The sequence below is a fragment of the Petromyzon marinus genome, chromosome 53 (genome assembly GCF_048934315.1).
Source record: "Petromyzon marinus isolate PM22_M1 ecotype Great Lakes invasive population chromosome 53, UKy_Petmar_22M1.pri1.0, whole genome shotgun sequence".
NCBI classification, from domain to species: domain Eukaryota; kingdom Metazoa; phylum Chordata; class Hyperoartia; order Petromyzontiformes; family Petromyzontidae; genus Petromyzon; species Petromyzon marinus.
In genome coordinates this window covers 3,815,172-3,837,300 of record NC_133719.1, presented here as the reverse complement: position 1 = coordinate 3,837,300, position 22,129 = coordinate 3,815,172, and the positions used below count along the sequence as shown (strand labels likewise).

At 47.6% G+C, this 22,129-nt stretch overlaps 1 protein-coding gene across 1 annotated transcript in view; it reads left to right on the top strand.

Annotated features, from left to right (window-relative positions):
• Positions 1-22,129, top strand: part of LOC116953838 (protein cornichon homolog 1-like) — a 167,565-nt gene that overhangs the window by 49,797 nt on the left and 95,639 nt on the right. Inside the window, exon 2 of the mRNA XM_032974090.2 lies at positions 3,160-3,228. Within this exon, the coding sequence (XP_032829981.1) occupies positions 3,160-3,228 (69 nt within the window). The remainder of the gene's footprint in view (positions 1-3,159; positions 3,229-22,129) is intronic.

The window sequence follows — 22,129 nt, the reverse complement described above, 5'->3', positions numbered from 1 at the left end:
GTGGAAATCTATCGCAAGACAAATACTCCAAATGCACGTTTCTAAACGTGAAGGGGGAAAACCGGACGACCCAGAGAAAAATTCACACGAACACAGTGCGAGAAAACAGGAAAACTTCAAATATACAGGAGGCGTCAGGGTCGGGATAAAACCCACGACCTCCTGTATACCATGCGAGGTAGTTAACATCTCACAACCATGCACACTCCAAATATACAGCAGGCATCAGGGTCGGGATAAAACCCACGACCTTTTGTATACCAGGTGAGGTAGTTAACATCTCACAACCATGCACACTCCAAATATACAGGAGACGTCACGGTGGGGATAAAACCCACGACCTCCTGTATACCAGGCGAGGTAGTTAACATCTCGCCACCATGCACACTCCAAATATACAGCAGGCGGCAGGGTCCTGATAAAGCCCACGACCTCCTGTATACCAGGCGAGGTAGTTAACATCTCATAGCCACCGCGGCGCACCCCAATCTTTGACTTTACGAAACAAGGGCCCAGAATGCCTCCCGTCATTCGTCGTCCGCTGCCCGTCGTTTATCCCCGACCAGGGCAGGCCTTGTCTGGAAGGGAGAGACGAGGAATCGTCTCGCGGCGTTCGTTCGATCACCTTCCCAGGCTAGGACTCGTTCACGTCACCGCATCGTGGGTTTGTCAAATCTTGGACCACATTTTTGTTCCGCTTAAAATGCTCATGATAATATTGTGTAGCCGGGCTTAAGCCAATTGACGGACTGCACACACCAATTTAAATGCAATTACAAATCTCGGCTAAATGTAACCAATTTGTATTTTTTTTATTACATACCAGATCCTTCCACCCCCGCCATGGGGAACAGCCAACGGAAGTAGATATCGTAGAACTACTGCTGAGATCCCTACTTCTCCATGTGACCACACACACACAGTAGAAGGCAGCGCTTCCCACTCACTCTGCCATATGAGAATAATGTTTGTCGCAAGACTGTAAAACCGATCTTTTAAATCTCGGATTTTGTTCATCACCTCTGTAAACTTGAGAACCTGGTTCAATCCCAACTCAGTCTATGTGAGTCTATGCGTTTCTCTGTGAATCTATGTGTCTCTGTATGAATATATGGTCATCTATGTGAATCAATGGTAACTGGGTTGAGACCATCAACTCACTACAAATGAGAACCAGGTTTAATCACGACTGAATCTATGAGAGTCTATGGATGTCTTACAAGATTGCATGGGTCTGTGTGAGTATGTGGGTCTTTATCTGAGTCTATTGGTCTGTCTGTATGTGTGTATATGGTCTCTGCGTGAGTGTCTTGGTCTCTATGTGATTCTATTAGCCTCTATGTGAGTCTATTGGTCTCTGTGTGTGTTTTTGTGTGTCTATGTGAGTCCATTGGCCTCTATGTTAGTTTATTGGCATCTATGTGAATATATTGGTCACTGTGTGTGTCTATGGGTCTCTATGTGAATCTTTTGGTCTCTCTGCGAGTCTATGGGTCTCTGCGTGAGTCTATTGACCTCTATGTGAGTCTATTGACCTCTATGTGAGTCTACTGACCTCTATGTGAGTCTATTGGCCTCTCTGTGAGTCTATGGGTGCCTGCGTGAATCTACCTTTATGTGAGTCTATTGACCTCTATGTGAGTCTATTGACCTCTACGTGAGTCTATTGGTCTTCATGCGAGTCACTGATGACCAGGCTGTGACCATCAATTCACTTAATGGACATCTGTGTGAAAAAAGAGCTAAGTATAGCTCATCGGATTCCTCCGTTACAGCTAAATATCCAGATTCTGAACCTGAACTTGGATTCGAACCCCTAAACCCCAGGCTCTCAGCGGTGCTGTCTCGGGTAGCTCTTGCCCTCTGAGCCACGCGGGCCTCCTCTAGCAGTCGGGCTCTGCTAATGTGATGTATAACTGCAACGGCGGAGAGAGTGCAAACGGTGTCCGTTGATTAGACGTGTAACCACGTATTGATTTACCGATTAAAATTGATTCCTGCGTTCATGATGCAAGCGTAGGAATTGTGCCACGTTACAAGAACCACGGCGCACACACAGAGTGCGCGTGCGTGTGTTTTATTATCCATAGTAATTCAATACGTGCGGCGCCGTTTGTTGATCCGCTGCTGGATGAAAGCCACAGAAAGGGCATACACTGCCGGTCGTGCGGGCGGGGGGGGGGGGGGGTGTTTGGTGATACATCGCCGCACTGGTCAGTGCAGGGGCAGGTTGGTGAACGGGGTGGGTCAGTGGGTGGGTCGGTGGGTGGGCTGGTGGATGGGTGGGTAGGTGGATCGGTGGGTGGATCGGTGGATCGGTGGGTGGGTTTGTGGATGTGTGGGTGGTTGGTTGGGTCGGTGGGTAGGTGGATCGGTGGGTGGATCGGTGGATTGGTGGGTGGGTGGGTCGCTGAGTGGGTGAATCGGTGGATGGATGGGTGGATTGGTGGGTCGGTGGGTGGGTAGATCAGTGGATGGGTGGGTGGATCGGTGGATTGATGGGTGGATGGGTGGGTGGGTGGATCAGTGAGTGGATGGGTCGGTGGGTGGTGCAGATCTCACTCGCCACTTGATGGTAGACGCTGTGACCAGGAATCGAACTCAAGGTGGATTGCTGGGCTCAAAGCACACAGACAGCTACGCGATAGCCCAATGCACCTTTACCCCCCAGAATCTACAAGAGGAAGATCTGGAAAACTTACCAAGAGAGGGGGACGGATCCTAAATAGTCATGCCTTTAAAATATAGATGGCCCCATTATTAATGATAAAACTTTCAATGCAATATCGCTGTTAAATATCAATTTAAAAAAACACTATTTGGCGGAGGGTTTTTAAAAGTGGTCACCTCTAACCCCCACGCCTCGTGTGCTTTGCTCACAGGCCAGGTGCCGAGTCACCATGTGCCGTACAGGAGACAGCTGCCACTGGGGGTGCCCCAGGCTAGACCACACAGCAGCGATCATCGCCCCCTTACTGGCAGACTAACGGCGCCACTATTCGTTCATTACATTTTGGCGTGGATAGCCAGAAAGCTCACCACACGCTTACCTTTCTAATCCCCCCCACCACCCACCACACCGTACCTACCCCCCCCACCTCTCTCTCTCTCTGAGTAATTGACCGCCCTAACGAGCTCGTGACGTCGCTGCCGTTGCAGATCATTGCCTTCGACGAGCTCAAGAAAGATCTCCGCGCGTCCACGGATCCGGAGAGCAACCCCAATCAGGTGAGAGGGCCAAGGTTCGTGGCGCCTTCCACACGCGCCCGCGGGCGTTGTTGCTTCCGAGTGGACTGCCTTCTCGCGTCGGTGACGACGACGGCGTTCGTGCGGTGATCCACCAACCCTCGCTGCTGCCTCCGGAGCGCCGGCTCGCTTCAGGCCACGTGCAGCTGCGTAGCCACCGCTGCGGTCTGAGCCCGGTCACCGCACGGCACGCAACGGCAAAAAAATAACATGCGCCCGTCATGCTAAATTTGGCGATAATTCCAGCTCTGACAATTCTAACTGTGTAACGCTGCGTGTGCGAGACGGTCGATAAGGGGGCACAAATGGTGGCAGCTTGGGGGATAGTGCCTCATCCAGCAGTGGAGAAACCACGGCCGATGACGACGATTACGACGGTGACTGTTGCTGAAATTGGGGAGACGAAATGTGTCCTTCATTTACACCCCTTCCTCCTCCACCCCGTTCCGTGCGCTGTGCCTCTCCTCTCTCTGTAATCTCGCGGGGGTGGTGGGTGGGTTGGGTGGGGGTGGGGGGTGAATGAGCCATCGTCGACGCCGTCCCCGTTACCCTTTAGCTTCGTCCCCGTAGATTTAAGCCCCTGCTGGGAGATTACCGGCGGCAGCGGCGGCGGCCGTGGTGGTGGCGGTGCAGATCGCGCGCACTCATTCCGGCGGAGAGATAAGTTTCAAATTTTTCCGCCACGCCAAGTTGTCCCCGGTACCAAGGGCAATGAAGGGGGAGGTGGTGGTGGTTGGAGGGTTGTAAAATTCAACACGGCTGGCTGCGCTGAAGGCAACGGCGGCATCCCTGCAATTGCCAGCCCACCCCCCCCCGCCCCCCCCCCCATTCGCGTAACCGCTGGTGGGGGAAAAAAGCCCTTTTCCGGGCTCCCAGTTCACCGTTTGTCCCTGCAGGGTTCGTGTATGGGAACAAAACCGCTCTCCCTCACTCGCCTGCTCACCCGTGTCTGGCAATGAACGCAGGCGAAGCAATGTGTGGGACGCCGCTGCCTTCACTATCTGCGTGCATCACCACCCCTATCCCCCACTCCCTTAGTGCCAACCTAGACAACGAGTTCCTTTTCGCTACCAGCCTGAAGCCACTCTCTCCTCTCTCCTATCTCTCTCCCTCCTTGTTTCGCTGTGTCTCCTCTCTCTCCTCTCCCCAAGTGCCACGCTCTCGCCAAATCCACGCACGTAAGGTTGGATGAATCCTCTCAGCCAGACCTCTCAGCCAGACCTCTTAGCCAGGCCTCTTAGCAAGACCTCTCAGCCAGGCCTCTCAGCCAGGCCTCTCAGCCAGACCTCTTAGCCAGACCTCTTAGCCAGGCCTCTCAGCCAAGCCTCTTAGCCAGACCTCTTAGCCAGGCCTCTTAGCCAGACCTCTTAGCCAGGCCTCTTAGCCAGGCCTCTTAGCCAGACCTCTTAGCCAGACCTCTTAGCCAGGCCTCTTAGCCAGACCTCTTAGCCAGACCTCTTAACCAGACCTCTTAGCCAGACCTCTTAACCAGACCTCTTAGCCAGACCTCTTAGCCAGGCCTCTTAGCCAGGCCTCTTAACCAGACCTCTTAACCAGACCTCTTAGCCAGGCCTCTTATCCAGACCTTTTAGCCAGGCTTCTTAGCCAGGCCTCTTAGCCAGGCCTCTTAGCCAGACCTCTTAGCCAGGCCTCTTAGCCAGGCCTTTTAGCCAGACCTCTTAGCCAGGCCTCTTAGCCATGCCTCTTAGCCAGACCTCTTAGCCAGGCCTCTTTTTCAGACCTCTTAGCCAGACCTCTTAGCCAGACCTCTTAGCCAGGCCTCTTAGCCAGACCTCTTAGCCAGGCCTCTTAGCCAGGCCTCTTAGCCAGACCTCTTAGCCAGACCTCTTAGCCAGGCCTCTTAGCCAGACCTCTTAGCCAGACCTCTTAACCAGACCTCTTAGCCAGACCTCTTAACCAGACCTCTTAGCCAGACCTCTTAGCCAGGCCTCTTAGCCAGGCCTCTTAACCAGACCTCTTAACCAGACCTCTTAGCCAGGCCTCTTAGCCAGACCTTTTAGCCAGGCTTCTTAGCCAGGCCTCTTAGCCAGGCCTCTTAGCCAGACCTCTTAGCCAGGCCTCTTAGCCAGGCCTTTTAGCCAGACCTCTTAGCCAGGCCTCTTAGCCATGCCTCTTAGCCAGACTTCTTAGCCAGGCCTCTTAGCCAGGCCTCTTAGCCAGACCTCTTAGCCAGGCCTCTTTTTCAGACCTCTTAGCCAGACCTCTTAACCAGACCTCTTAGCCAGGCCTCTTAGCCAGACCTCTTAGCCAGGCCTCTTAGCCAGACCTCTTAACCAGACCTCTTAGCCAGACCTCTTAGCCAGACCTCTTAGCCAGACCTCTTAACCAGACCTCTTAGCCAGACCTCTTAACCAGACCTCTTAGCCAGACCTCTTAGCCAGACCTCTTAGCCAGACCTCTTAACCAGACCTCTTAGCCAGACCTCTTAGCCAGACCTCTTAGCCAGACCTCTTAACCAGACCTCTTAGCCAGACCTCTTAACCAGACCTCTTAGCCAGACCTCTTAGCCAGGCCTCTTAGCCAGGCCTCTTAACCAGACCTCTTAACCAGACCTCTTAGCCAGGCCTCTTAGCCAGACCTTTTAGCCAGGCTTCTTAGCCAGGCCTCTTAGCCAGGCCTCTTAGCCAGACCTCTTAGCCAGGCCTCTTAGCCAGGCCTTTTAGCCAGACCTCTTAGCCAGGCCTCTTAGCCATGCCTCTTAGCCAGACTTCTTAGCCAGGCCTCTTAGCCAGGCCTCTTAGCCAGACCTCTTAGCCAGGCCTCTTTTTCAGACCTCTTAGCCAGACCTCTTAACCAGACCTCTTAGCCAGGCCTCTTAGCCAGACCTCTTAGCCAGGCCTCTTAGCCAGACCTCTTAACCAGACCTCTTAGCCAGACCTCTTAGCCAGACCTCTTAGCCAGACCTCTTAACCAGACCTCTTAGCCAGACCTCTTAACCAGACCTCTTAGCCAGGCCTCTTAGCCAGACCTCTTAACCAGACCTCTTAGCCAGACCTCTAAGCCAGACCTCTTAACCAGACCTCTTAGCCAGACCTCTTAGCCAGGCCTCTTAACCAGACCTCTTAGCCAGACCTCTTAGCCAGACCTCTTAGCCAGACCTCTTAACCAGACCTCTTAGCCAGGCCCACAGAAATTTCGTGCCATGTTGGATGGTGGGGAGGGGAGGGAGCTCAGAGACCCCCAGCACGTAAAGAATGGATGTGTCGTTCAATCCGCCACCACCCAACACAACCAATTAGGTAAGGTTTGTCACGTAAACAACACATGCCAATTCGTTACTAGTTCAACAAACACTGGTTGTGTGTTGGAGAGTAAACCCCAGCCACAACATTTACAATTCCAGTACAGAGACTCCTCTGCTTATGAATGAGTTAGGTTCCAGAGGTCTGTTCCGAAGTAGATTTGTTCATAAGTCCAACTTTACTCCTATCGATTGCAAACATGTTGTACGTCATGTACACTAAACACGGGGAGTAACTTTAAAAGTTGTACAATCTCCTGTAGCTGTTGATGCCAGTGGTTCTTCACGTTCTGTAGATGTAGATGCCACTGGTTCTTCACGTTCTGCAGATGTAGATGCCACTGGTTCTTCACGTTCTGTAGATGTAGATGCCGCTGATTCTTCATGTTCTGCAGATGTAGATGCCACTGGTTCTTCACCTTCTGCAGATGTAAATGCCACTGGTTCTTCACGTTCTACAGATGTAGACGCCACTGGTTCTTCATGTTCTGCAGATGTAGATGCCACTGGTCCTTCACGTTTTACAGATGTAGATGCCACTGGTCCGTCATGTTCTGCAGATGTAGATGCCACTGGTTCTTCACGTTCTACAGATGTAGATGCCACTGATTCTTCATGTTCTGTAGATGTAGATGCCACTGGTTCTTCATGTTCTGCAGATGTAGATGCCACTGGTTCTTCACGTTCTGCAGATGTAGATGCCACTGGTTCTTCATGTTCTGCAGATGTAGATGCCGCTGATTCTTCATGTTCTGCAGATGTAGATGCCACTGGTTCTTCACCTTCTGCAGATGTAAATGCCACTAGTTCTTCACATTCTACAGATGTAGACGCCACTGGTTCTTCATGTTCTGCAGATGTAGATGCCACATCGCCATTTATTGCGTGGCCGTTCATATCTCTGAAAGATCATGAGTCGAATGTTCGTGAGTAGAGGAGTCCCTGTACTGCGCGACCTTTTGCCGGTAATTACAACAGCCAGCCTCAACAGGCGACATCCAGAGTTGTTTTGGTTGTTTGTTTTGTGTGCGTGAAGATTCACATGATGCTCGGGGCGATCAGAGACGTTAGGCTATCGCAACGGGATCCACCGACTCTCTGAGTTGGCCCGTCGGCAAAACAATCTGTGCCTCTCCTCGATCAACTCAGCCTTAAATGGGTATCCTGCCTGGTGACCGTGTGTGTATGGAGGTGGAGGGGGGGGGGGGGGGGGGCTTAGTGCGCTATGCAACGAACCCGGCGACCCGAGATCGATTCCCTCTCACGGCCAACATCAGTGGCGATCATCTGGCCACCTGTCCTTGGCTTCCCTAGGTCGACTCAGCCTTACTTGAGTTACCTGCTTTCCAGTATGTGAGCACCAGCCCCCTGTGGAGGCAAAGTCGGCCATAGCATGGTTCCTGGCCTTAATAGGTGTACCGTGTTGACCTTGATGGGTGCTCGCGAAAAGCGCCTGCCCTGACAGCCTGGTAAGGCTATGACGGTGGATTGTGTGTGTGTTGAACGAACGTGTGTGTAATTTCACATTTGTACCAATTCGATAATAACGGCTGTTGTAGGGGGCCCTTAATGAGATTGCGCGTCAGTCTGAAGCTCTAATTGGGGCCAGAATTGAGTTAATGACTTGTGGAAGATATTTTTTTTTACACTCATTAATAATGCATCTCATTGATCTTAACTGAACCCCCACCTCACACCACCCACCACTGCATCTGGCAACGTGTGAGCTCAGCAAAGGCTCCTAATGTGATAAACACGGAGAGTGATGTGGGAACAAAGCGCGTGTCGAGAAGTAACAACCCACACTCTGGCCTTAACGCAAAGCACAAAGGTCCACGCGGAGACAAAGGTTCCCCCGAAAAGCCTTAACATGCTCTTGTGGCAAGTGCTGTCAGTGAGCACCAATGAAGGCCGGAATGACGTAACGAGAGGGGCGTGGCGTGGCCAAGCACCACGTGCAAGCCCGCTTTAGTCTCCCTACTTGGAGATGTTTAAACACCGCGCCAGGCTGAGTTGAGGCTGAGTCGACCTAGCGGACGCTAGGTCGTGAGCGAGAATCGAACTCGGGTCCCCGGGTTCGTAGCATAGCGGGCTAACCGCTACACTACCGCTCTACCCCTTGGCACGAATCACAAATACAGTGACAAAGATCCCCCGCATAGCCTTAACAGACTGTTGGGGCAAGTGGTGTTAGCGAGCACCTATGAAGGCCAGCACGTCACATGAGGAGGAAGGTGGCCAGCACCATGCGCTCGACCGCGCGAAGCACACACGCACACACGCGCGCCACACAAGGTGCCCCCACTAATCACAGCTGCTTGAACAACAGGCCCAAAGTAACGTCCAGCGGTCAGCAACAAACAGCACTATTGTAAATGTTGTGGATTTACTCTCCAACACACCGGTGCGCTATAATAGTGTAGTGCAGTAGCGCCACGCGGAGATGAGGAATTCTATAAGGGCTGCTGTCGTTTATTAAAACGCTGTTACACTCGACATCCTACACTCACACCAGTGTAGGTGCACTCTATCTGGGTCCTTTACCCCGGACACTGAATACTATTTGGGTCCTAACCTCGGTTACCCTATTGCCTCTCTTCCACTCGTCTGCCCGGAGCGGGGGTTCAGCCAACACCGCTCAGCGACGAGGAGAGAGACAGACCCTCTTCCAGCCGATCCTTACCCTGGTTCCCTACTGCGATCCCGCCTCCGTCACGGGGAACCCCCTTAAGAACCCTTTGGGCGGCTCCTCCCCCCAGCTCGGCTCCGCCCATGTTCCCGAAGGTGCTCTCCAAAGCCCGTTACATCCCCCGTGACGTCACGTCAAGGCCGTAATTACAATATATATTGGGGGGGACACATACCCCCCAATATTCAAATATGCTCAAAATGTCCCCCCCCAATATATTGCTATAAAATAGATTTCTGTTTATATGATTATGGTTATTGTTGTACTTTATAAATCCCTAATCTCTGCCATTACATACAATGAAACAAGAAAAGATTAAAAAAAATTAAATGAACCAGAGCAATGTAATACAATGCATTATTAGACATTATTGTTAAAAATACGTAAAAAGTCAATCCTAAGTGCTTGTGAATTTTTGTAATATTTTAGGCAGGAAATGGCAGGAAATTAGTTTTCAAATTTATTTATTTTTCTGGGGGAAGACCCCCACACCCCCTGGAAGAGATTTGGTCCCCCCAAATGTTACCTCCATGGCTACGGCCTTGCGCTACGTCATTCTTGACTGTCAACCCGCTGGCACCTCCCTCTCCTCGCCCCTTCATTGGTTACTCACAATACTCCCCAAAACTAGTAGCGGATTGGCACGTTCCGTTCACGTGACACGCCTTACTAATTGGCTGCATCGGGCGGTGGCGGGTTTAACGACGCATTTATATTGACGCGATCTAACCCAAGAACCTCGATTATGAGCACATCTGAGTTAGCACGGTCAAAGTGCGGCCCTGTTTCGCCGAATGAGCCACGGTGAGGGCATTGGTGGGTTATCTCCAGTTTACAGTCCAGCGGAGCCAGTCGTGGGAAATTCCACATTTCCATGACGAGGGCGAGTCGATCCATAGGACAACCTCTTGTTGACTTCCCCCACGAAGTGGTGGTAGAGAAGAGTATAGTACGTTTCTTGAATTGAGCGAGGTTATTGTTGCTCTTTGTTTTTTTCGGTAAAGTCACGTAGTTAAATAAAATAATATTGAGGCTATTGTTGTTGTGAGAGCTGGGGAGAAAAGTGACGACGATGATGATGGGAGAAGATAATTCCACATAGGAGGAGTGCGAGGGATAAAGCAGAGAGAAAAGTGAGGTGACCTGCGGTGTGGTGAGTGAGTGGGTGGGTGGGTGAGTGTTGTTGTGACCTTGCAGTGTGGTGAGTGGGTGGGTGAGTGGCTGGGTGGGTGAGTGGGTGGGTGAGTGGGTTGGTGAGTGGCTGGGTGGGTGAGTGTTGTTGTGACCTTGCAGTGTGGTGAGTGGGTGGGTGAGTGGCTGGGTGGGTGAGTGGGTGAGTGGGTGGGTGGGTGAGTGGCTGGGTGGGTGAGTGTTGTTGTGACCTTGCAGTGTGGTGAGTGGGTGGGTGAGTGGCTGGGTGGGTGAGTGGGTGGGTGAGTGGCTGGGTGGGTGAGTGTTATTGTGACCTTGCAGTGTGGTGAGTGGATGGGTGGGTGGCTGGGTGAGTGGCTGGGTGGGTGACTGGGTGGGTGAGTGTTGTTGTGAACTTGCAGTGTGGTGAGTGGGTGAGTGGCTGGGTGAGTGGCTGGGTGGGTGAGTGTTGTTGAACATATTGCGGTTGAGCACATTGCGGATGATAGGAAACGACATTAAATTCCGCGATAATCGCATCGTCCATGCAGCAAATTGTCGTCGCGTTGTCGCTCGCAGATTGTCACTTTCATCTCCTGACACAATATTCACGGGATGACAAAAGCAAAACAATGTTTAGTTGTAAGCAAACGGCAATTGCCATTGAGACGGGCGCTGTTGTCAAACGCGTGGACGGCGCGTCACCTCGCCCGTCCGTTTTGTACGGCTCGTTTCATAACGGGGCTCGTCGCTTGCGAGCTGACGGGCGCATCAGCGACGGTGACGTGGATGGGTGAAGTGGCAACCGTCAGAGAAGCCCGTGGCAGGCTCGTGGCAGGCTCGTGGCAGGCTCGTGGCAGGCTCGTGGCAGGCTCGTGGCAGAGTCGTGGAAACCTCGTGGCAAGCTCGTTGCAGGTCCGTGTTGGATGGCCAGCTGCAGCGGAAAAACTTCGTTAAAGTAAAGCTGCACACAACTGTCAGCCAGTCTGTCTGTCAGTCAGTCTGTCTGTCAGTCAGTCTGTCTGTCAGACAGTCTGTCTGTCAGACAGTCTGTTTATCTGTCAGTCAATCTGTTTATCTGTCAGTCAATCAGACTGTCTGTCTGTCTGTCTGCCAGTCTGTATATCTATATATCTATTTGTCAGTCGGCCTGTCTGTCTATCAGTCTGTATATTTAATCTGCCAGTCAGGCTGTCTGTCTGCTCATCAGTCTGTTAGTCAGTTGGTCAGTCTGTTAGTCAGTCTGTTAGTCAGTCTGTTAGTCAGTCTGTTAGTCTTTTTAGTCAGTCAGTCTGTCAGTCTGTAAGTCGGAATGTTAGTCAGTCTGTTAGTCTGTTAGTAGGTGCAAGTCTGTTAGTCAGTCTGTCAGTCGGTTCGTTAGTTTGTTAATCAGTCTGTCAGTCTGTTAGTCAGTCTGTTAGTCAGTCTGTCAGTCTGTTTGTCAGTCTGTTAGTCAGTCTGTTAGTCTGTTAGTCAGTCTGTTAGTCTGTTAGTCCGTCTGTTAGTCAGTCTGTCAGCATGTTAGTCAGACTATCAATCTGTTAGTTAGTCTGTCAGTCTGTTAGTCAGCTAGTAAGTCTGTTAGCCAGTCTGTCAGTCTTTTAGTCAGTCTGTCAGTCTGTTAGCCAGTCTGTCAGTCTGTTTTTCAGTCTTTCAGTCTGTTAGTCAGTCTGTCAGTCTGTTAGTCAGTCTGTTACTCAGTCTATCAGTCAGTCTGTTAGTCAGTCTGTTAGTCAATCTGTTAGTCAGTTTGTCAGTCTGTTAGCCAATCTGTCAGTCTGTTAGTTAGTCTGTCAGTCTGTTAGTCAGACTGTCAGTCTGTTAGTCAGTCTGTTAGTCAGTCTGTCAGTCTGTTAGTCAGTCTGTTAGTCAGTATGTTAGTCAGTTTGTCAGTATGTTAGTCAGACTGTCAGTCTGTTAGTTAGTCTGTCAGTCTGTTAGTCAGTTTGTTACTCAGTCTGTCAGTCTGTTAGTTAGCCTGTCAGTATGCTAGTCAGTCTGTCAGTATGTTAGTCAGTCTGTCAGTCTGTCAATCTGTTAGTCAGTCTCTTCGTCAGTCTGTTCGTCAGTTTGTTAGTCAGTCTGTCAGTATGTTACTCAGTTTGTTAGTCAGTGTGTTATTCAGTCTGTTAGTCAGTCTATCAGTCTGTTAGTCAGTATGTTAGTCAGTCTGTCTGTCTGTTAGTCAGTCTGTTAGTCAGTCTGTTAGTCAGTCTGTCAGTATGTTAGTTAGTCTGGCAGTATGTTAGTCAGTCTGTCAGTATGTTAGTCAGTCTGTCAGTCTGTCAGTCTGTTAGTCAGTCTCGTCGTCAGTCTGTTCGTCAGTTTGTTAGTCAGTTTGTCAGTCTGCTACCCCGTTTGTTAGTCAGTGTGTTATTCAGTCTATTAGTCAGTCTGTAAGCCAGTCTCTCAGTGAGTTGGTCAGTCTGTCAGTCTGTTAGCCACTCTCTCAGTCTGTTATTCAGTCTTTCAGTCTGTTAGTCAGACTGTCAGTCTGTTAGTCAGTCTGTTAGTATGTTAGTCAGTCTGTTAGTCAGTCTGTCAGTATGTTAGTATGTTAGTCAGTCAGTCAGTCTGTTAGCATGTTAGTCAGTATGGTAGTCAGTCTGTTAGTCTGTTAGTCAGTCTCAGTATGTTAGTCAGACTGTCAGTATGTTAGTCAGTCTGTCAGTATGTTAATCAGTCTGTCAGTATGTTCGTCAGTCTCTCAGTATGTTAGTCAGACTGTCAGTCTCTTAGCATGTTAGTCAGTCTGTTAGTCAGTCGGTCAGTCTGTCAGTCTGTTAATACGTTTGTCAGTATGTTAGTCAGACTATCAGTCTGTTAGTTAGTCTGTCAGTCTGTTAGTCAGTTTGTCAGTCTGCTTGTCAATCTGTTAGTCAGTCTGTTCGTCAGTCTGTCAGTCTGTTAGTCAGTCTGTTATTCAGTTTGTCAGTCTGTTAGTCAGTCTGTTAGTCTCTTAGTCAGTCTGCTAGTCAGTCTGTCAGTCTGTTAGTTAGTCTGTTATTCAGTTTGTCAGTCTGTTAGTCAGTCTGTCAGTCTGTTAGTCAGTTTGTCAGTATGTTAGTCAGTCTGTCAGTCTGTTAGTCAGTTTGTTATTCAGTTTGTCAGTATGTTAGTCAGTCTGTCAGTATTTTAGTGTGTTTGTCAGTCTGGTAGTAAGTCTGCCAGTCTGTTAGTCAGTTTGTCAGTATGTTAGTCAGTTTGTCAGTCTTTTAGTCAGTCTTCCAGTCTGTTAGTCAGTTTGTCAGTATGTTAGTCAGTTTGTCAGTCTGTTAGTCAGTCTGCCAGTCCGTTAGTCAGTTTGTCGGTATGTTAGTCAGACTGTCAGTCTGTTAATATGTTAGTCAGTCTGTTAGTCTGTTAGTCAGTCTGTCAGTCAGTCTGTTAGTCAGTCTGTCAGTCTGTTAGTCAGTCTGTCAGTCTGTTAGTCAGTATGTTAGTCTGTTTGTCAGTATGTTAGTCAGTCCGTCAGTATGTTAGTCAGTTTGTCAGTATGGTAGTCAGACTGTCAGTCTGTTAGTATGTTAATCAGTCTGTTAATCAGTTAGTCAGTCTGTTAGTCTCTTCGTCAGTCTCTTCGTCAGTTTGTTAGTCTGTCAGTCTGTTACTCAGTTTGTTAGTCTGTTAGTCCGTATGTTAGTCAGTTTATCAGTATGTTAGTCAGACTGTCAGTCTGTTAGTCAGACTGTCAGTCTGTTAGTTAGTCTGTTTGTCAGTCTGTTAGTCAGTCTTTCAGTCTGTTAGTCAGTCTGTCAGTCAGTATGTTAGTCAGTCTGTTAGTCTGTTAGTCCGTCTGTTATTCAGTCTGTCAGTATGTTAGTCATACTATCAGTTTGTTAGTTAGTCTGTCAGTCTGTTAGTCAGTTTGTTATTCAGTTTGTCAGTATGTTAGTCAGTCTGTCAGTGTTTTAGTGTGTTTGTCAGTCTGGTAGTCAGTCTGCCAGTCTGTTAGTCAGTTTGTCAGTATGTTAGTCAGTTTGTCAGTCTTTTAGTCAGTCTTCCAGTCTGTTAGTCAGTTTGTCAGTATGTTAATCAGTTTGTCAGTCTGTTAGTCAGTCTGCCAGTCCGTTAGTCAGTTTGTCGGTATGTTAGTCAGACTGTCAGTCTGTTAATATGTTAGTCAGTCTGTTAGTCTGTTAGTCAGTCTGTCAGTCAGTCTGTTAGTCAGTCTGTCAGTCTGTTAGTCAGTCTGTCAGTCTGTTAGTCAGTATGTTAGTCTGTTTGTCAGTATGTTAGTCAGTCCGTCAGTATGTTAGTCAGTTTGTCAGTATGGTAGTCAGACTGTCAGTCTGTTAGTATGTTAATCAGTCTGTTAATCAGTTAGTCAGTCTGTTAGTCTCTTCGTCAGTCTCTTCGTCAGTTTGTTAGTCTTTCAGTCTGTTAATCAGTCTGTCAGTCAGTATGTTAGTCAGTTTGTTAGTCTGTTAGTCCGTATGTTAGTCAGTTTATCAGTATGTTAGTCAGACTGTCAGTCTGTTAGTCAGACTGTCAGTCTGTTAGTTAGTCTGTTTGTCAGTCTGTTAGTCAGTTTTTCAGTCTGTTAGTCAGTCTGTCAGTCAGTATGTTAGTCAGTCTGTTAGTCTGTTAGTCCGTCTGTTATTCAGTCTGTCAGTATGTTAGTCATACTATCAGTTTGTTAGTTAGTCTGTCAGTCTGTTAGTCAGTCTGTCAGTCTGTTAATCAATCTGTCAGTCTATTATTTAGCCTCTAAGTCTGTTAGTCAGCCTGTCAGTCTGTTAGTCAGTCTGTTAGTATGTTAGTCAGTCTGTTAGTCAGTCTGTCAGTATGTTAGTATGTTAGTCGGTCAGGCTGTTAGCATGTTAGTCAGTCTGGTAGTCAGTCTGTTAGTCTGTTAGTCAGTCTGTCAGTATGTTAGTCAGACTGTCAGTATGTTAGTCAGTCTGTCAGTATGTTAGTCAGTCTGTCAGTATGTTCGTCAGTCTCTCAGTATGTTAGTCAGACTGTCAGTCTGTTAGCATGTTAGTCAGTCTGTTAGTCAGTCTGTCAGTCTGTCAGTCTGTTAGTAAGTTTGTCAGTATGTTAGTCAGCCTGTCAGTCTGTTAGGTAGTCTGTCAGTCTGTTAGTCAGTTTGTCAGTATGTTAGTCAGTTTGTCAGTCTGTTAGTCAGTCTGCCAGTCCGTTAGTCAGTTTGTCGGTATGTTAGTCAGACTGTCAGTCTGTTAATATGTTAGTCAGTCTGTTAGTCTGTTAGTCAGTCTGTCAGTCAGTCTGTTAGTCAGTCTGTCAGTCTGTTAGTCAGTCTGTCAGTCTGTTAGTCAGTATGTTAGTCTGTTTGTCAGTATGTTAGTCAGTCCGTCAGTATGTTAGTCAGTTTGTCAGTATGGTAGTCAGACTGTCAGTCTGTTAGTATGTTAATCAGTCTGTTAATCAGTTAGTCAGTCTGTTAGTCTCTTCGTCAGTCTCTTCGTCAGTTTGTTAGTCTTTCAGTCTGTTAATCAGTCTGTCAGTCAGTATGTTAGTCAGTTTGTTAGTCTGTTAGTCCGTATGTTAGTCAGTTTATCAGTATGTTAGTCAGACTGTCAGTCTGTTAGTCAGACTGTCAGTCTGTTAGTTAGTCTGTTTGTCAGTCTGTTAGTCAGTCTTTCAGTCTGTTAGTCAGTCTGTCAGTCAGTATGTTAGTCAGTCTGTTAGTCTGTTAGTCCGTCTGTTATTCAGTCTGTCAGTATGTTAGTCATACTATCAGTTTGTTAGTTAGTCTGTCAGTCTGTTAGTCAGTCTGTCAGTCTGTTAATCAATCTGTCAGTCTATTATTTAGCCTCTAAGTCTGTTAGTCAGCCTGTCAGTCTGTTAGTCAGTCTGTTAGTATGTTAGTCAGTCTGTTAGTCAGTCTGTCAGTATGTTAGTATGTTAGTCGGTCAGGCTGTTAGCATGTTAGTCAGTCTGGTAGTCAGTCTGTTAGTCTGTTAGTCAGTCTGTCAGTATGTTAGTCAGACTGTCAGTATGTTAGTCAGTCTGTCAGTATGTTAGTCAGTCTGTCAGTATGTTCGTCAGTCTCTCAGTATGTTAGTCAGACTGTCCGTCTGTTAGCATGTTAGTCAGTCTGTTAGTCAGTCTGTCAGTCTGTCAGTCTGTTAGTAAGTTTGTCAGTATGTTAGTCAGCCTGTCAGTCTGTTAGGTAGTCTGTCAGTCTGTTAGTCAGTTTGTCAGTCTGCTTGTCAGTCTGTTAGTTAGTCTGTTATTCAGTTTGTCAGTCTGTTAGTCAGTCTGTCAGTCTGTTAGTCAGTTTGTCAGTATGTTAGTCAGTCTGTCAGTCTGTTAGTCAGTATGTTATTCAGTTTGTCAGTATGTTAGTCAGCCTGTCAGTATTTTAGTGTGTTTGTCAGTCTGGTAGTCAGTCTGCCAATCTGTTAGTCAGTTTGTCAGTATGTTAGTCAGTTTGTCAGTCTTTTAGTCAGTCTGCCAGTCTGTTAGTCAGTTTGTCAGTATGTTAGTCAGTTTGTCAGTCTGTTAGTCAGTCTGCCAGTCCGTTAGTCAGTTTGTCGGTATGTTAGTCAGACTGTCAGTCTGTTAATATGTTAGTCAGTCTGTTAGTCTGTTAGTAAGTCTGTCAGTCAGTCTTTTAGTCAGTCTGTCAGTCTGTTAGTCAGTCTGTCAGTCTGTTAGTCAGTAAGTTAGTCAGTTTGTCAGTATGTTAGTCAGTCCGTCAGTATGTTAGTCAGTTTGTCAGTATGGTAGTCAGACTGTCAGTCTGTTAGTATGTTAATCAGTCTGTTAGTCAGTTAGTCAGTCTGTTAGTCAGTCTCTTCGTCAGCCTGTTCGTCAGTTTGTTAGTCTGTCAGTCTGTTACTCAGTTTGTTAGTCTGTTAGTCCGTATGTTAGTCAGTTTATCAGTATGTTAGTCAGACTGTCAGTCTGTTAGTCAGACTGTCAGTCTGTTAATCAGTCTGTCAGTCAGTATGTTAGTCAGGCTGTTAGTCTGTTAGTCCGTCTGTTATTCAGTCTGTCAGTATGTTAGTCATACTATCAGTTTGTTAGTTAGTCTGTCAGTCTGTTAGTCAGTCTGTCAGTCTGTTAATCAATCTGTCAGTCAGTATGTTAGTCAGGCTGTTAGTCTGTTAGTCCGTCTGTTATTCAGTCTGTCAGTATGTTAGTCATACTATCAGTTTGTTAGTTAGTCTGTCAGTCTGTTAGTCAGTCTTTCAGTCTGTTAATCAGTCTGTCAGTCAGTATGTTAGTCAGGCTGTTAGTCTGTTAGTCCGTCTGTTATTCAGTCTGTCAGTATGTTAGTCATACTATCAGTTTGTTAGTTAGTCTGTCAGTCTGTTAGTCAGTCTGTCAGTCTGTTAATCAATCTGTCAGTCTATTATTTAGCCTCTAAGTCTGTTAGTCAGACTGTCAGTCTGTTAGTCAGTCTGTTAGTATGTTAGTCAGTCTGTTAGTCAGTCTGTCAGTATGTTAGTATGTTAGTCGGTCAGGCTGTTAGCATGTTAGTCAGTCTGGTAGTCAGTCTGTTAGTCTGTTAGTCAGTCTGTCAGTATGTTAGTCAGACTGTCAGTATGTTAGTCAGTCTGTCAGTATGTTAGTCAGTCTGTCAGTATGTTCGTCAGTCTCTCAGTATGTTAGTCAGACTGCCAGTCTGTTAGCATGTTAGTCAGTCTGTTAGTCAGTCTGTCAGTCTGTCAGTCTGTTAGTAAGTTTGTCAGTATGTTAGTCAGCCTGTCAGTCTGTTAGGTAGTCTGTCAGTCTGTTAGTCAGTTTGTCAGTCTGCTTGTCAGTCTGTTAGTCAGTCTGTTCGTCAGTCTGTCAGTCTGTTAGTCAGTCTGTTATTCAGTTTGTCAGTCTGTTAGTCAGTCTGTTAGTCTGTTAGTCAGTCTGCTAGTCAGTCTCTCAGTCTGTTAGTTAGTCTGTTATTCAGTTTGTCAGTCTGTTAGTCAGTTTGTCAGTATGTTAGTCAGTCTGTCAGTCTGTTAGTCAGTATGTTATTCAATTTGTCAGTAGGTTAGTCAGTCTGTCAGTCTGTTAGTTAGTCTGTTATTCAGTTTGTCAGTCTGTTAGTCAGTTTGTCAGCATGTTAGTCAGTTTATCAGTCTGTTAGTCAGTCTGTTAGTCAGTCTGCCAGTCTGTTAATCAGTTTGTCAATATGTTAGTCAGACTGTCAGTATGTTAAAATGTTAGTCAGTCTGTTAGTCTGTTATTCAGTCTGTCAGTCAAGTCTGTTAGTCAGTCTGTCAGTCTGTTAGTCAGTCTGTCAGTCTGTTAGTCAGTATGTTAGTCAGTATGTTAGTCAGTTTGTCAGTATGTTAGTCAGTCTTTCAGTATGTTAGTCAGTTTGTCAGTATGGTAGTCAGACTGTCAGTCTGTTATTCAGTTAGTCAGTGTATTAGTCAGTCTCTTCGTCAGTCTGTTCGTAAGTTTGTTAGTCTGTCAGTCTGTTACTCAGTTTGTTAGTCTGTTAGTCCGTATGTTAGTCAGTTTATCAGTATGTTAGTCAGACTGTCAGTCTATTAGTTAGTCTGTCAGTCTTTTAGTCAGTGTGTTATTCAGTCTGTCAGTCTGTTAGTTAGTCTGTTAGTCGGTTTGTCAGTCAGTCTGTCAGTCTGTTAGTCAGTCTGTTAGTCTGTTAGTCAGACTGTCAGTCTGTTAGTTAGTCTGTTTGTCAGTCTGTTAGTCAGTCTTTCAGTCTGTTAGTCAGTCTGTCAGTCAGTATGTTAGTCAGTCTGTTAGTTAGTCTGTCAGTATGTTAGTCAGTCTGTCAGTATGTTAGTCAGACTATCAGTCTGTCAGTCTGTTAGCCACTCTGTCAGTCTGTTATTCAGTCTTTCAGTCTGTTAGTCAGTCTGTTAGTCAGTCTGTTAGGCAGTTTGTCAGTCTGTTAGTCAATTAGTCAGTCTGTTAGCCTCTCAGTCTCTTAGTCAGACTGTCAGTCTGTTAGTCAGTCTGTTAGTATGTTACTCAGTCTTGTTAGTCAGTCTGTCAGTATGTTAGTATGTTAGTCAGTCAGTCTGTTAGCATGTTAGTCAGTCTGGCAGTCAGTCTGTTATTCTGTTAGTCTGTCTGTCAGTATATTAGTCAGTCTTTCAGTATGTTAGCAGTCTGTCAGTATGTTCGTCAGTCTCTCAGAATGTTAGTCAGACTGTCAGTCTGTTAGCATGTTAGTCAATCTGTTAGTCAGTCTGTCAGTCTGTCAGTCTGTTAGTAAGTTTGTCAGTATGTTAGTCAGACTGTCAGTCTGTTAGTTAGTCTGTTAGTCAGTTTTGTCAGTCTGCTTGTCAGTCTGTTAGTCAGTCTGCCAGTCTGTTAGTCAGTTTGTCGGTATGTTAGTCAGACTGTCAATCTGTTAATATGTTAGTCAGTCTGTTAGTCTGTTAGTCAGTCTGTCAGTCAGTCTGTTAGTCAGTCTGTCAGTCTGTTTTTCAGTCTGTTAGTCAGTCTGTCAGTCTGTTAGTCAGTATGTTAGTCAGTTTGTCAGTATGTTAGTCAGTATGTCAGTATGTTAGTATGTTAATCAGTCTGTTAGTCAGTTAGTCAGTCTGTTAGTCAGTCTCTTCGTCAGTCTGTTCGTCAGTTTGTTAGTCAGTCTGTCAGTCTGTTACTCAATTTGTTAGTCTGTTAGTCAGTCTGTTAGTCAGTCTGTTAGTTAGTCTGTTAATCGGTTTGTTAGTCAGTCTGTCAGTCTGTTAGTCATTCTGTCAGTCTGTTAGTCAGACTGTCAGTCTGTTAGTTAGTCTGTTTGTCAGTCTGTTAGTCAGTCTTTCAGTCTGTTAGTCAGTCTGTCAGTCAGTATGTTAGTCAGTCTGCTAGTCAGTCTGTCAGTCTGTTCGTCAGTCTGTCAGTATGTTAGTCAGTCTGTTAGTCAGTCTGTTAGCCTGTTCGTCAGTCTGTTAGTCAGTCTGTTAGTCAGTCTGTCAGTTTGTTGGTTAGTCTGTCCGTCTGTTATTCAGTCTTTTATTCAGTCTGTTAGTCTGTTAGTCCGTCTGTTCTTCAGTCTGTTAATCAGTCTGTTAATCAGTTTGTTAGTCAGTCTTTCAGTCTGTTCGTCAATCTGTCAGTATGATAGTCAGTCTGTCAGTCTGTTAGTCAGTCTGTTCGTCAGTCTGTTAGTCAGTATATTCGTCAGTCTTTCAGTCTGCTCGTCAGTCTGTCAGTATGTTAGTCAGTCTTTTAATCAGCCTGTCAGTCTGTTAGTCAGTCTGTTAGTCAGTCTGTCAGTCTGTCAGCCTGTCAGTATGTTAGTCAGTCTGTTAGTCAGTATGTTAGTCAGTCTGCTAGTCAGTCTGTCAGTCTGTTAGTCTGTTAGTCAATCTGTCAGTCTGTTAGTCAGTCTGTTAGTCAGTCTGTTAGTCAGTCTTTCAGTCTGTTAGTCAGTCTGTCAGTATGTTCGTCAGTTTGTTAGTCAGTCTGTCAGTCTGTTAGTCACTCTGCAAGTCAGTCTGTCAGTCAGTATGTTAGTCAGTCTTCATGCAAGCCCTGGAATCCACGTGGCCACACCGTCAGTCGGTTCTGAGTGAGCGACGCCAATGTTTGAGCCCCTTGCCTGGTGCCCAGAGGGAGAGGACCACGGATATCTGATGAGTGTCATCGGAGGTGATGAGACCAGAGCCGCTCCTGCAACATCGAGGTGCAATCGGCAAGGCTGAGCGGAGGTTTTCGCGTGGAGTGTCACTGAGTGCCTTTGGTGTGGGCGCGGTAGTGGCGAGCGGTGGTGTCGTGGTTAGCGCTCCGCTGCACTACGAACCAGGCGACACGGGTTCGATTCCCGCTCACGGCCAAGACCGATTACGATTATCTGAGCCGGTCCTGGGCCTTCCCTAGGTCGACTCAGCCTCAAATTAGTACCTGGTGCGGTGTGTAAATATCGCCACAGGGGAGACAAAGGCGGTCGGGCGTGGTGCTGGCCACCCACCCCCTGGTGTACCGTTCCGGCCTTCATAGGTGCTCGCTAACAGCACTTGCCCCAACCGTTTGTTTAAGGCTATACGGGGCATCTTTGTCTTTTGAGTTGTCAATATCGTGCACACATCCATGCACAACCGCCACGTCGAAACTCCGCCTGGTGCAGTGTGTTGATGACCAGCAGCGTGGACGCGGAAGCATAGCGCAGTACAGTACAACAGTCAGAATGAGAATACGTATTTATCCTGAAGGAGGAATCTGACGAGCTATAAAGCTCTTTTTTGTGTTCTTACAGATGTCTAGCCGGGGCACGGGGTAAGAACGACACAACAAGGAACACTGCACACACACAAACACAAGGGAGATAAACAAATCGCCCAGCCGCATACAAATAAAGCGGTGCTTTCCTGGCAATCTCTGTTCGCCGTGACTCTCGACGAGAGGGGGGGGGGGTAGATGGGGGGAGGTGGGGGCCACGTGGACTGAGGAAATGGACCCAGGGCTGCACCGTGGGGATGGAGGAGTCGGCACCCTCGACACAAGGAGGGGGAGACCCGGGTCGCGATCCGCCGAAGCGACGTCGAATTCTCGCCGTTCGCTCAAAATGCCTCGCGGGTTGAAGTGTCGAATGCGGCGCGTGTGTGTGCTTGTGTGCGTGTGTGTGCTTGTGTGCTGGGAAAGGTCCTGGCAAGGATTATTCAACATCGCCTTGCCAGGCACGCTGAGGAGAGGCTTGCGGAGCCCCAATGCGGTTTCAGGAAAGGGCGGTCCTGCACAGATGCCATATTTTCTGTCCGTCTGCTACAGCAGAGGTGTAGGGAATTCCAACAAGACCTACATCTCCGCTTTATTGACCTGGTCAAGGCCTATGATACCATCAGTAGGCCGGGGCTCTGCGTTGTTCTTCGTGCTTTCGGAGTCCCTGACCCTCTGCTCACGATCAT